At 42.3% G+C, this 14152-nt stretch overlaps 1 protein-coding gene and 1 long non-coding RNA gene across 4 annotated transcripts; one reads left to right on the top strand and one right to left on the bottom strand.

Annotated features, from left to right (window-relative positions):
- Positions 1-176: 176 nt before the first annotated feature.
- On the bottom strand, positions 177-5629 carry trib3 (tribbles pseudokinase 3). The gene is made up of 4 exons (XM_069711307.1): positions 5545-5629; positions 2704-2982; positions 1943-2235; positions 177-1448 (listed from the first exon to the last, which is right to left on the bottom strand). The coding sequence occupies exons 2-4, from the start codon at positions 2980-2982 to the stop codon at positions 959-961; spliced, it is 1062 nt and encodes a 353-aa protein (XP_069567408.1). The 5' UTR covers positions 5545-5629; the 3' UTR covers positions 177-958.
- LOC138628324 (uncharacterized) lies at positions 1320-8639 on the top strand. Of its 3 annotated transcripts, XR_011311454.1 has the most exons (7): positions 1320-1470; positions 1903-2268; positions 3382-3527; positions 4896-4928; positions 5056-5113; positions 5532-5758; positions 8582-8639. It is a non-coding gene; the product is annotated as an uncharacterized lncRNA (long non-coding RNA). The 3 variants fall into 3 exon arrangements; XR_011311455.1 differs by lacking the exons at positions 1320-1470; positions 1903-2268 and having other exon boundaries at positions 3269-3527; positions 5551-5758; XR_011311453.1 differs by lacking the exons at positions 1320-1470; positions 1903-2268 and having other exon boundaries at positions 3269-3527.
- Positions 8640-14152: the final 5513 nt, after the last annotated feature.

The raw sequence follows: 14152 nt of genomic DNA, 5'->3' as shown, positions 1-14152 counted from the left end.
GTCATGTCACGAGAAAACTTATCAATTTATGTCTCAACAACAAAAAAAATAATTTAAAATTACCAAATGAAGTTTTGATACAGAGATAACTGGTCTGAAAATTAATTTTAGCAACTGTGATTGCTCTGTGCTTGTGTAGGAGTTACAAAGTGGGATCATCCAACAGATGAGAACAGTTTGATTTTCATACTGAAGCTGTATTTATTGTCACTGCTTACTAAATGTTGTGTAGTTTCTCTGGTTCCTTCTGTTTTACAGAGATGTGTGTCGCTGGTCACTTTCCATCGCCGACCCTTCAACAACAGGCCAGAACGAGAAGTGTAAATACTGAGGCAAAGAAACTGTATCTCATATTAGGCTCCACCTCCTTCAGAGTCCACATTTTTAATCCAAATGGTGTGCCAGTCTCTACCACCTACTAAAATCAAAAGTATTCCCTACAGGGAGTAAATATAAATTCAAACACAAAATCCACTTTATAAAAATGTTAAATGGGCCATTAAACTGCTACATGGATTCTCCTCTTTGTGGTTTGACAAAGTGCACCTGAACACACCAGTAGTTCTGGTTTGTGTCAGGTACAGGTACTGATACTGGTGACTCCAAGCAGCAGGTTCAGGCTTCAAGGTGCGTAGCCTTCATAGGCCACGCCCTCTGAAAGAGGCGGGGCCTGAGTTGAGACACAGCTGTAGAGAGAGTAAGGCACCCAAGGGTCAAGTAATCCAGGATGAGACTGTGTCTGTAGTGTTTATGTGCTGTTGTATGTCTATATTTGTGAAGACCAAATGAGTCGGGACTTTTTGTCTGAGCCTCACAATGTTAAAGGGTTGTTTTAGGGTTCGGACTTGGTTTTAAAATTTGAGTTTGAATAAGTTTAGGTTGCAGGCTCTGAGGATTCACTGTAGCAGTGAAGGTTTCACCAGTATAGACTTACAAAAGTGTGTATGTAACTGTTTTGTTAAATTTTTCCAGTCCATGTTGGCACCACTTGATCTTCCTCCTCTTGTTTATTCTGTAGTGTTGTGTGCGAGTTGTGGTGCGTCTTGGGCGTGTTGTGGTGTGGTGTGCGGGGACTGGTCAGCCATGGGTGCATCAGCAGCTCGGACGCCTTCAGTCTCTCAGCGGGCGACTTCCTCAGCATGCAGCCAATCAGACACTTGGCCTTCGGGGACAGCCAATCGGGAAGACTGAATGCCCCTCGGCGGATCTTGGCGAACAGCGCGGCCGGCTGCGTGTCCTGGAAAGGGTATCGTCCAATCAGCATGGTGTACAGAGACACGCCCAGGCTCCAAATGTCTGCGGCGCGCCCCGAGTAAGACCTGTTCCCATTGGTCAACAGCTCAGGACCAACGTAGGCGGGACAGCCGTGTCTGTCCGTTAGAGAGTCGTTGTCATGGTCACCATGAAGGAGGACGCAGTCGTCGAGGCCGAGAAGAGCGAGACGAGTCCTGCAGGAGGAAAACCACACTGGTCAGACTTAGACTTAAGTTTACCGGCAGCAGTATCTGTAGTACTGGTGACAGAAGTAGTTCTATAATTTAGGGAGATTTTATTTTCATGTGTCCCACCGACACTTCAGATTGCAATGCTGCTACTACCAATGCAAGAACAGTTATTAGTGTTACTAGTATCCAGTTATGTATTTATAGTAGTGTGAGCAGTGTTTTTTTTAGCAGCATCAACAGTGGATTTTAGGCATATGTTATATTTTAGTAGTAGGTGCTCAGCAGTGTCACTGCAGTGTTTTGTCTACTCAGTATCACCTACTTCTGTCAGTGTAATGTGCAGCATTACAGCAGCAGTAGTAATATCTACTGTGGCATCTATTAGTGAAGACAAACCTGTGGAGCTTTACAGAATTAGTGTTATCTATAACCGTCTTATCTCTGTTTGTTGGTGCAGTATTACTAACATTATCGGAGTACCTGTCGGTGGGTCTCACCTGTATTTGTCGGTGAAGACGAACCTGCGGAGCTTCAGGTCTCTCAGGACGACTCCTTGGCGATGGCAGTGCATCACGGCGTTCAGCATCTGGCCAAACAGAAGTCCCGCCTCCTGTTCGTCCAGGCGCTTCCTGCTGCGCACATACGCATGCATGTCGCCATGGTGACCGGGCAGGAAGACATACACGTTGTCTTGGCCAATTACCACATCCAGCAGGCCGCAGATGTTGTCATGGTTACCAATCCGGGCGTAGGCTGCCAACCGCTCCTGGTATCCACGTAGAGGGAGTACCTGTAACCATGGCAACCAGGAAGGACGGTCAAGGTAACATGATAACAGTTGCTATGGTTAAAAACTGCTGCTTTGTGAATGTTATGCAATATCATGAATACTTCTATTGGTGGTATTGTCATTAGTACCCGTTTTATCACTTCAAATATTAGCAGTATTTCTGCAGGATCTGTAGTATCTTTGCATTATCAATGATATCATAAGCAGTTTTAACAATACTTTTGGCAGGATCGGGAGTATTTTTGAAGTACTTTTTGCCTATTAAAATACTTATTAGGAATATATATATGTAGTAATAATAGTTTTTTTTTTTTTTTTTAAATCAACTGCAGCAGTATTTTCAGCTCTATTAGCAATAGTGCTTTAAGTATCCGCTTCAGTTAGTCATATTATTAAATGTATTGGCAGTAATGTTTAATCATTGACAGTAACATTGTTTTTCACTGCACAAGCATGCGTGTTTCTTACCTGACAGGTGTACTGCTGCTGAGTGTGCTCATGCACAGCCCTGAAGGTCTCCTCCTTCTCACAGCGTTCAAACAGGAAGTATGGTCCGACTTTGGTGGGTGACTGGTTCTGGCTGGACTTGGGGGCCGGGCTTGTGGGCCTGAGGCAGGGGGATAGCCCGGCGGAGGGCGGAGGTGGAGCCAGACGGGCTCTTTTACATTTCAGGAAATTGTCTTGGGGCTCGTCCAATAGCCTCTTCAGACATATTTGAGACCTGGTTGTGGCCACGCCCATGCTCATCTATGATTGGAGGAGACAAGTGACACAATCGGGCGTGTGAATAATACATTCAAGTTTCATTTTGACTGTGACATGGGTTGTTTGAAAAACAATACGCGTCACAGTTTATGTAAGCCATTCACACCGGCTTTTATGCAGCGAGGTGGGGTTTTTTTTTCTTCTCTTTCTAACTTACCTTTTTGTTACACAACTATTTTTTTCAGTTTTTATGTGAATAACTGAGTGCAACAGCAGCAAATGTATTTAGTTAAACCCCACTGCTGTCAATAGATTAAACAAATCACAAATAACTATTATTACATATTGATGGGAAATAGTGGCATATATGTAATATCTATAATTCCATGTACTTGACTAGAACGGTCAGGTGACTATTTTTTTTGTCATTCTTTGGGACAGGACCATGAAAGCTGTATTAAGTCCATTTTCATGTATGAACTCGGGACAAACTAGCTGAAGCCCTTCAAGTGACAGCACTGCAGCGCCCTCTGCTGGCGACCCCCCCCCCCCGGCCGAGCCTCCTCCCTCCACTAAAGCGCTCCTCGGTAAATATCCCAACACAAGAGTAAAATGAGTAATATTAGCATCATGTCTCACTGTGCTCTTCGTCCCCGCTGCTCACATGTTACACAGTCAACGTGTCTATAGGCTTCGTGATGCAACTTCCTGTAAGCTGACAGGCGCTTCAGCTTTCAGATCGTTGCATCAGAGCACAACAGTTTATTGTTTAAACAGGCTTTTAAATACAGTCAACAACTACACGCTCACACTGTGTGTGTGTGTGTGTGTGTGTGTGTGTGTGTGTGTGTGTGTGTGTGAGAGTGAGAGAGAGAGAGAGAGAGACTTGTATAAAGTTTGTCAGAGCCTGTGGTTGCCGTGGTGACGCTACGAGGAAGCCTGTGGGCCCGGGCTGCTTTCACTCTGCCGAAACGCCCTGAGTCACAGCATCACCGTGGCAACGTCATCGACCCTCCCATACACACACACACACACACACACACACAAACACACGGCGAGTGTGTTCGGTTTGACATCAGTGGAGGATTTCTCCATCGCTTTATGTTCAGCTTGCAATCAAAGACCGAAACGCCAACGAGCGACTAAAAAAAACTAAAAAAAAAAAAAAAGCAGACTGACGGGATTCTGCTGAACTCCACTGACCTCGACTCTTAATGCAAACTGTCATCTGTTTATCTGAAGCATTAAGCGTGCACCTGAGTTTACTCTCTATATTCTAACTCAAATCACCATCCACCACAGCACTTTCTATTTTACAGTAAAAACCAGTTGCATCATGAACACAGTTAAAAAAATAAATAGTTTTGATGAAAACTTTGAAAATGTTAATCCTCCTGTGTCGTACTCTGAAGTTGTTGTTGTTTTTTTTAGTTGTAATCGCTGCCATCTAAAAAAAAAAAATCTATACACAAATTTCCATCCTCTGTTAACAGTCACGTTTACACTGAAGGGCTTATGGGAACCGGAGTTCACTTAAGTCCACTAAATATGATGTGAAATATCATGTTGTTTCGTCTATTTATTTAGAGAAGCTGTTTTTCGATCCACTTTAATGTCTGTACGTCATATGGTGGATTGACATTAAAGAAGTGGTTCCGATAAAATAGACCAATACGATGTTTTCAACCTGAAGAGTCACAAAAAAAACAACCAAAGTTACTCCCAGAAAACCGTCACTCTCAAACAGCTCGTCACTATAATTTGGGAATTTTTTTTGGGTCAAATCTGCCGTCTCACTTTCTGTCAACGAATTGATTTGTTGACTGGGAAACTCTCTTTTCAGCCAAAATTCAAAAACTCTATGTGAACAAACTGTTTGTACCATTTGCTTCAAGTCAGTCAGCTGTTTTTATTTCTTTATGACTGCTTTTTGTATATATGTGGTCTGTTCACAGTTCACTCTCAGGCTGCGGTCATCCCGCATTAAAGTGAGTAAATCGATTTAAATCAGTTTAATCAGAGTAAGTCTGTTTTATTCAAACATACCCCTGCGTATAATCTGTGCATGAAAAAAAAAAAGATGTAAAATCTAAAGACACTAATTTTACTCAACAGGTCCCCGTCTCCATGACAACTGAAGCTGACCAAGGCCATGTCATACCTGAAAAAGCCAGTAAGTGAACAATAACTTAAATTCCTTCTGAACTCTTTAAACTTCTGTCATAAACTTGACTGAATAATTAACAACAAAACCTAAGAATGATTAAGATGTAAATATTGGACTTTTTTTTTAATTGGTTGCATTTATCTGTCAAATATATACTGTACATTATTAATAAATAAACAACCAAATAACTTTACAAAGTAGTTAATAGGTATGAGGATGCTTCTTACTAATAAATACATTACACAACAATCCCATAATATACTAATATGGCCATAGGGAAGAGGCCAGTCTAAATAAAGAGAACTTTAAGTACATTTTACTGATAAAAATTGTTGTATTTTGCAAGTCAAATGTGATGTATTAGTAGCTTTGTTTTGTAGTTTGTTATTGCGGCTTTAGTAAAGGGTCTGAGTTCTGATCTCAGGTCAGTTTCTTACCTTCAGACAGACAGACTGGTCCGGGCTGCAGATCAACAGGAAACCAGTGGATTCAGCAGAAACCCAGTACAGTCGGTGTGGAGCAGGAGGTTTCTGTCTGTCCGTCAGAAGTTACTGCAGAAGTTGGTGCAGACATAAAAACAACAAAAAATGTTTTCTGCGTGAAGCTGAACTCCGACTGGGACCAGCAGCGGCGGTGATACCGGGAGCACTGGTGAGCGGTGACGTCTTTGTCTGCGTCTTATTGTCTCGGGTTGCGCAACCTGTCGTTAGTCAGTCAACAGAAAGTTGTTGAGCTTCTTCTTTGGTCTGAATTAAAGAGACTTTGACTGAAAATCAGCAGAAAAACAAATCGAAACTGTTGAGGAAAAAAATATATATATATTTTTTTTTTTTTTAAATGAAACTACTTTTTGTTGTTGTTGTTTTGTTGTTTTTGTTTAAATATCCGGTGCTAAAAGTTGAACAAAGCAGAATCGAAGCGAGTCCTCCGGTCCGCCTCTCCGTCCCTCCACCGGGTCTAAACAGGAATGATCTCGGTCTTGTTTGGATCCACTCCGGTCCCCGCTGATCCTGCTGGTCTCCAGAACTTTTGAGCCGGACTGCGGACTCGGGACTGTCTCTGACTCCGGGTCTGTTTGGTTTCGTTGTTTCCTCCCGCGGTGTCGTCATCCAGCGGGGCGGAGCTTCGATGTTGCAATCCCGAGCTGATCGGTCGTCAGAAACCCGACAGCAGGGCTGAACAGCGCAGGACGTCCTTCTCACATCTGTACATTAATACACAAGTGAGCGCGGTCCGGCAGGACAGATGCGCAGATGGACTGACAGCACGAGCCTTTATTCAGGACTTTTACCAGGCCTGTTGTTCCAATGAGAGTCGAACTTCAATCAGTTTCGAAATGAGTTTTCACTTTCAAGTTACTTCAAAAAAAAAAAACAAACAAGTAGAAAGTTACTGAAGATATAACATTTATGGATGATTTTTTTTATTTTTTTATTTATTTTTTTTTTTTACCCGTGTTGTTATTATTAACCCCCCCCCCCCCACTCTTCCAAAACAAAAATGGAAAAAGGACCGACTTTTTTCTGAGTAATGTGAAGGAGAAGCAACTCTGAAAAGGCCAGTGTTGATAATCTATTTTGAAAATATGCTGACAGCACATTGATAAGGTCAGAAGCTGCAACGGTCAGATTTAACTTTACACAACAGCTGCTCGGGTCATATACGTATATATAGATAGATGATATTTATCACCCAGAATTCCTCTGGATCTGGCATGTGGAACACATTTATTCACACGGTTGCGTTGTTTGTGGAAATTGTGACCACACATTAAAAACATCATGAATTTCTTCAAAGTTACACTGTGAAACAAATTGAACATATAAATCTTTCCAGCTGCAAACTTCACACTGATGAATATTTTACCTTTTAGAAGACAATTTACTTATTATACTCTTAAATGCATATTTGATTCAAATCTACTATTTTCTTTTTATAGCAAAAATTACATCGGCAGAATGTTTTCGTGTCATTAACGGCCTTTTATTTGTGAAGTGACTGAACAAGGGGGGTATAAAAAAAAAAAAAGCTTTTTATGTCTTTACAGTGAATAAGGCATCAAATATGTGACTTGTTTTGGTATTGGGTGTGACTAAATATAGTCATTCATGCACATTCACCTGTAAAATTCCAGGCTCAGTCAGAGTCGGTCTGGTGAAACCCGATAAAACATGTCGTAATAACAACAACAACATTGTTGTTTGAAAGCACTTTTCAGATACGCACAAAGTTCTTCACATTTTAAAAATGAACAAAGCGCCAGTTAAAAGTGACAACGCGTCAGTTCGCATCTGCATCAAACAGAGAGCAATTTAAAACGGAGAGGCCAGTTCAGCAGAGATGCGACTACAAGAAAATAAAAGGGGTTGAGGACTTTTGAAGGAACTTGAAGCTCTCGTTCGTTCCACGTGGGAGGAAACCGAGCCACTAAAGGCTCCGCAAGTGGATTTTAATGACGTTCAGGCTGATCTAGAATAAACAATGAGCGAGTCAGTTAATTGACCTGAAAGGTGAAACCGTGTATTTATGTACTGAACCGTGTTGTTGCAGGAAGCCGGCGCAGTAACACCGAAGGTTTATTTTCCATCGATCGGCCACATTGCAACCGGCGAATTCACTTTGTTCAGGACTGTTTCTTGATCGGGAACGAGATACAAGTTGCTGTGTTTTCTGGTTGCCTGGCAACAAGTGCCCAACCCTTTGTTTTTCACTTTTTTTTTTTTTTTTTTTTTTTTCAGTCTTCATGCCGATCTCGGCGAACAGGCTGCCGGCGGTAGCTTCATATTTGGCGTACGGGCATGTGATGGGGTCTCCGTGTCGTCGGGCGAGGTGAACTCCAGAAAGCAAACGAGTGTTTTCGCAAAATACGAACTCTTCCTTGAACATTTCAATTTGTGCCGCTGATCAGCTGCCGAACTTCGAGACGGAAAGTCCAAATAGGAGGAAGCAGAACTGAAAAGATGAATTGATTCACGATTAATTGATCAGCGTTCACTTGTTCTTCACGAGCAGCTGAATCCAGCAGAATAGCGTTGCAGATGGAGGTTTTCCTCTGACAGTAACGTTCCCGGCGCTGTCTGTGTGGTTTGAACTCATTTAGCTGAACTGTTGGAACTGCAGAGCTTCTGCCTCGTGCTGACCTCTGACCTTAATCTCCGCTCAGTCTGTTTGTCGGATGCTCAGCAGCCGCACGTGTTTCACATCTGCTCACCTGAGTTTGTTCCATATTCAAACACACCTTTTCTTCTTTGTAATAAATGAAGCCGAAATGATTGATTATCGATGACTCGACCTTAAACCCTGCGCTGTACACGTGTGTTTTATTCCTGAATGAACTACAGGTTTAACTAAATGGTTTGTATTTGTGAGCCGGTAATTAATTAAACAATAAATTATCGATTACATTGACAGCCTGTTAAAACACCTGTCACCTGAGTCTCTTACTCATTAGTGTTTTATCCTGTTTCTTTTCAGCTCCTCTCTCTGACCTCCAGGTGACTTGTCTGCCCCCCCACCACCCATGACCCCCTACATCACAGGGTGAGAGACTATATATATATATCTATAGATATATATATATATAGATTAATTAAAAACAGAAAAGTGAAGACTTGAAGGCAGAGATTTGACTGTTTGACAGATCGTCTGGTTGCCGATGACTCCGGTCAATGAAAATGTTTTAACTAAACAAGAATAGAAATAGTTCAATCCCGGAGTGATCGAGAACTGTGAGTCACAAAAGTGACACTGTAAATGACATTTAAATGGGAAACTTAGACTTTTTCCCCAGAACCATCAGAGGTCAACATGTTAATTTTTTTCCCCCCCAGATGTCTGGTAGAACTTGAATCATTCCCATCATCTGGCTATTTGTAGATCTTAGCCCGCCACACTAAGATTTTCAGACACGGTCACGTAGCATTCCAGGAGCTCAGCCGTAGCTTCTGGGTTCAGCTGAACAGGAAGTTGCAGGGGTTTAAACTTCAGCTGTGTGACCCGACTGCGGTGTCAAACGAGGACAGTTTAAACTAAACCGTGCGTTTGAGCCGCTCGGCAGGAGAGCGTCCGATGATGTGATGCTGGAAGCATCGTCGCTGGTGTCATCATTTCACCCGAGCTGTCGCCCCGCTGCTGGTGTTTTCACGATCCGCGTCGCGTCCTGCGATGTTTCTACCGTTGCCCGCATTTCCATGTTGTTTAGGATTTACGGATGTACAAATACGACTGCATGTTATTGCAGAAGCACAACGGGATATATTCAAAAGGCTGCGGTTACATTAACCTTTTGTCTGTTTTGTGATTAGATTTGATCATAAATCGACATTTTAATAAGAAAAATCTTTTAAAAAAAAAAAGAAGAAAATACAGAGATATGTATGTTTACACACACAGTAATGCTTTAATCGGTACTTTCGGGAAATCGCAATAATTTACCTCGGCAATTTTTGCGGGAGCTTCACCCGATTTTTCCGCAAAATAATGTCGACGCTCTACTGAACGTGTTCCGGCATAAAGCAGACTTTCCGCACAAAAACCTGTGTTTTTTTTTATTAACAAAAATACCTCCTCATTTGCTTTTAGAATACATCGGCCTGAAAAAGAAAGATTTAAATAAATATACAGTCACTGACGAGGTGGATGCATGATAAGTGAAGTCGAACACCTCATCTATATTGTCTTAGTTGATCATCTATTTTTTTATTCTGTTTATTCGTTTCATGTTTATATGGTCAGTATTTTGCAAATTGGTTTATTAATTAAGTGCCTTTAATTTGACTTTAGAGCAGAACAATCTCATTTAGACAAATAAAACGGAGATCTTTGTTCTGATAAGAACAAACATGTGATTCCCAGGTCTGATCCCACAACACTAAGACTTTCACTTTGCTGGTTTAAGCCTGAAATTATCTCCAGCTGACCTACCGAGTCACAGGGACTGTGGATTTATCGGTGTCGCCGTGGTGAGCACAGATCGCTTCGCAGCCAGTGAACGGGAGCAACATATGGACATGCAGGGGAACTTGTCCTTTAATCCCGACAGGACTCACAGACGGACACCTGCCGCTCCACAGGAAATGAGGTCGCGTGGTCATTATGCAGATTTCCTGTGTGTGTGTTTGTGATGACCTCGACCTCTGAACGTGTGTCTCAGCTCTGCTCCGATTGGACGGATTCCAAGCGACAAGTAAGGAGCCTGACTGACCTGGTTATACACACACGCACGCACGCACACACACACACACACACGCACACGCACTAAGACACACACTCAAACACACAGCAGGTTATCTCCACATGGTTAGCGTGTTTTTACGCCACATGATGAAATATTGAAGAAACAGAGGAGGAGGAACACTTTGCGCGTGTGTGTGTGCGCGCGCGTGTGTGTGTGTGTGTGTGTGCGCGCGCGCGCGCGCGTGTGTGTGTGTGTGTGTGTGTGTATGACGTGTGTGTTAAACTTTACTGTCTCTTTCATAACCAACGTGATGAAATCAGAGGCCAAGTGTCTGACTCAACTACGGCCTGCCACGAGAACACACACAGACTGAGAACAACACTCGCAACGCACACACACACACGCGCACGCAATCAAAACACGCTCTCACACACACACACACACACACACAAACACACACATATTGATAACACAGGCACGTGTCTCGCCTTCCTTCTGACACACACTGTCCTCGTTGTCGGGATTATCATCCATGCAGCACCTGTGCCGCTGTGACGCGGAAGTTTTGATCTCCACCTGAGTCAGGATGTATCAGTGTGTGTGTGTGTGTGTGTGTGTGTGTGTGTGTGTGTGCGTGTGCTACAGCTTTTAATGCACTTCCTGCCTGGTCCCGGCTCTGCTCTGGTGGTCTCTCTCCCTCTCCGTGTTTGGCTTCAGGGCATCGTGATCAGTCGAGCCTCGGGGGAAACTCGCTGAGTTGAAAACGTGTCTGAACAGCGGGAGCTTTTAAAGAGCGCTAAAGCCCCCGAGGTGGTTAGACGATAAAACAACCCTGCAGCTTGATCTGCTCCTCAACCTGTTTACTCTGCGGTCTGTGCTAAGTGCAGATTAAATGTGCTAACAGTGGGTACGGAAAGTATTCAGACCCCTTTAAATTTTTCACTCTTTGTTTCATTGCAGCCATTTGCTAAAATCAAAAAAGTTCATTTTATTCCTCATTAATGTACTCAGCACCCCATCTTGACAGAAAAAAACAGAAATGTAGAAATTTGTGCAAATTTATTAAAAAAGAAAAACTGAAATATCACATGGTCATAAGTATTCAGACCCTTTGCTCAGTATTGAGTAGAAGCACCCTTTTGAGCGAGTACAGCCATGAGTCTTCTTGGGAATGATGCAACAAGCTTTTCACACCTGGATTTGGGGATCCTCTGCCATTCTTCCTTGCAGATCCTCTCCAGTTCCATCAGGTTGGATGGTGAACGTTGGTGGACAGCCATTTTCAGGTCTCTCCAGAGATGCTCAATTGGGTTTAGATCAGAGCTCTGGCTGGGCCAGTCAAGAACGGTCATAGAGTTGTTCCGAAGCCACTTTTTTGTTTTTGTTTTTTTCTCAATACTCACTTTTTTTTTAAACCCGCGGTCAGAATAACGCAAGTTTGGATGACTGTTTAGCTCTTCGGGAGCTTCTTCCACACTCTGCTCCGATCCGCTGTGGATGTCACACATTTGTCGTTTTTAAAGACTTCCGTCAGAAACATGACAGGAGCATTATTAAAAGGGAAATTCCAGTTTATTTGAACCTGATATATTTCCCCAGTAATCGGTAACTCTAACCTTGTACTCACTGAACAGGATTTTCGAGGCTGTTCTTGTGCCCGAACTTAACCAAACCTTTTCCATAGTGCTCATAATTGGAACATCGTTAACTTTGCAAATATTATTGTCCTGCTGGTCAGAAAACAGAATGTAGTGTTGTTGAGGTCATGGACAATCAACATGTTTTTGTTTGGTTTGGAGGACTTGTTGAGAGGAGACGATGAAAATGAATCAAAGGTTTAGCTGATTTTTTTTTTTTTTTTTATTAAGGCCAGCTTGTGGCAGAGAAATTAAGAAGAAGAAGAAATATTCCAGGGATGTCAATTTCATTAAAGATACCGACTACTGTTTAAAAAGGCGTCACTAATATTTTGTCAAGCTAATTCGTTTAAATGGTCGGGACAAAATATCAGGAACACCTCTCAGCGTAAACCGTACGTTCAACGGCACCACAAATTCATCTCTGAAAGGACTTTGAATTTCAGATGAGCTGAGTACAACAGACCGAGTCTTGGACTCTATTGGGGGCAATCGTAAAATGTCCGTGCGACTCACGGGATTTCATGCTGCGCTCAGTACATTCGGCTTTTTGTTTTCCTCCTCCCTCGTGGCAAAAAAGGGAGAAAACTAGCGAGCAGCGCTGAGCAGATCATCGTTATACCGAACCGTGTCTGTGTGAGGACGTGTCGGGGGCGCTGACGCTGTTGGATTCATTTTCAAATGGAGCTGCCTCACAGTGCGACAGCAGGAAGTACGGCCACCACAAGTCACCGAAAACATCTTTAGAGGAGAATTATGGCTTATTTCAACCTGCCGTGTTATTGTTGCTGCGGCTCAGAGAGAGAGAGTGGAGATGAAAGGAAATGAGCCCAAAACAGCGTATATTGGGGCAAAAAGCCTAAACTCCCTGCAACTTTTCCAGAAAACGTATTTTTTAAGTTTTTTTTTTTTTTTTTTTTAAATTTAAACATAGATCATTTAAAGTGTTTGTTTAAAAGTTAGACCTAGAAATAAAGACAAAGTGTAGCTATCGAGAATGGCCATTTTGCTGCATCAGGGACGTTAATTTCGAGACTTTCCTGTTTAAATGCAGCTGTGAAGGTTTGAGCTCTCGGATTAATATTGTAGTTTTCCTATCAATCATAATTGTAATGTAATGCTCTCTTTTTTTTTTTTGGAGAATGAAACTTGATCTCTTCTCAGCCTCCATCTCAATTCAGCCTCCTCTGTAATCCCCACCGCACACACACTCAGAGGTCACCAGGGATGATGCAAAACTGAGATAAGAAGACACTTAAGTACTGTGTGTGTGTTGATATCTACCCCCCTCACTCTCTCTCTCACACACACACACACACACACACACACACACACACACACACACACACACACACACACACACACACACACACACACTGAGGCCATCTTGGGATTTTCTCTGTGATGAAACCAGCAGTAATGTCTGCTGTTGGCATGACGACTTCATCCTCTGTGACATGACTGTATGTGCACTTGTGTGTGTGTGTGTGTGCGTGCGTGCGTGTGTGTTTGTGTTTTACAAGGGGTCTGACCTTTGACCTCATCTCTCTGTCTGTACAAAAGAAGCAGAACTTTTTATTGAGGCCTGGATCTTAAAATATTCATCAAGACGGAGTTCAACTGAAACTAAACAGAAATCTCTAAGAATCATATCGTCACATCTTTTTATACATATTATATTTACCATCTTGTTTCTTTTATTTCATTTTTATTTTTTTATTTTCAGGGGACAGAGCACATCAATCAACACTGACATTTAAACGGGTTTTTTTTTTTTAGGAACATGAGTGTATTTTTTGCGGTCGTTGGCTCAAAATCTAAAACCAAAATGATCTGACTGGACACTGACACCTGTCTGTCTTTTTCCCTATTCCTGAGTATGACCAACCAATCAGAGCCCGGCAGTAACCTCTAAAATTACACTGCAGCTGTTATAACAGTTACTGTGTAATGTAATGACTATAAATAGAAAACACATGTTTTTGCCATGTTTTGCAGTGTAAAGTGTGTTATACTTGTTTTCCCTGAGTTGGCTGATTGTTGGTTTTCTTTTCTTTTTCCGTCTTCTTTTAATTTACCAAACGTATTTATGTGAAATGATAATTCAGGCAGGGGGTGGAAAAGACATTCAGAGTCTTTGCTTAACTAAAACTACCAATACAACAGCCTAAAGTGAAGTAGACTGAAAGTAGCAGTTCTGCAATAAAATGCTCCCTGTGACTGATGTATTAA

Source organism: Brachyistius frenatus, unplaced genomic scaffold (genome assembly GCF_029030835.1).
Source record: "Brachyistius frenatus isolate BFR_SWC_R1_liver_20210118 unplaced genomic scaffold, ASM2903083v1 Contig_98, whole genome shotgun sequence".
Classification (NCBI taxonomy): Eukaryota; Metazoa; Chordata; class Actinopteri; family Embiotocidae; genus Brachyistius; species Brachyistius frenatus.
Note: the sequence above shows the minus strand (reverse complement) of the source record. Positions and strands in the feature narration are given on the sequence as shown.

Excerpts from the sequence above, each read along its gene's own strand:
- trib3 (XM_069711307.1), bottom strand. The coding sequence starts at position 2,982 with ATGAGCATGGGCGTGGCCACAACCAGGTCTCAAATATGTCTGAAGAGG. Across the intron at positions 2,236-2,703 it reads AGCAGCAGTACACCTGTCAG|GTACTCCCTCTACGTGGATA; the intron begins GTAAGAAACACG and ends CCATGGTTACAG. Across the intron at positions 1,449-1,942 it reads GTCTTCACCGACAAATACAG|GACTCGTCTCGCTCTTCTCG; the intron begins GTGAGACCCACC and ends TTCCTCCTGCAG.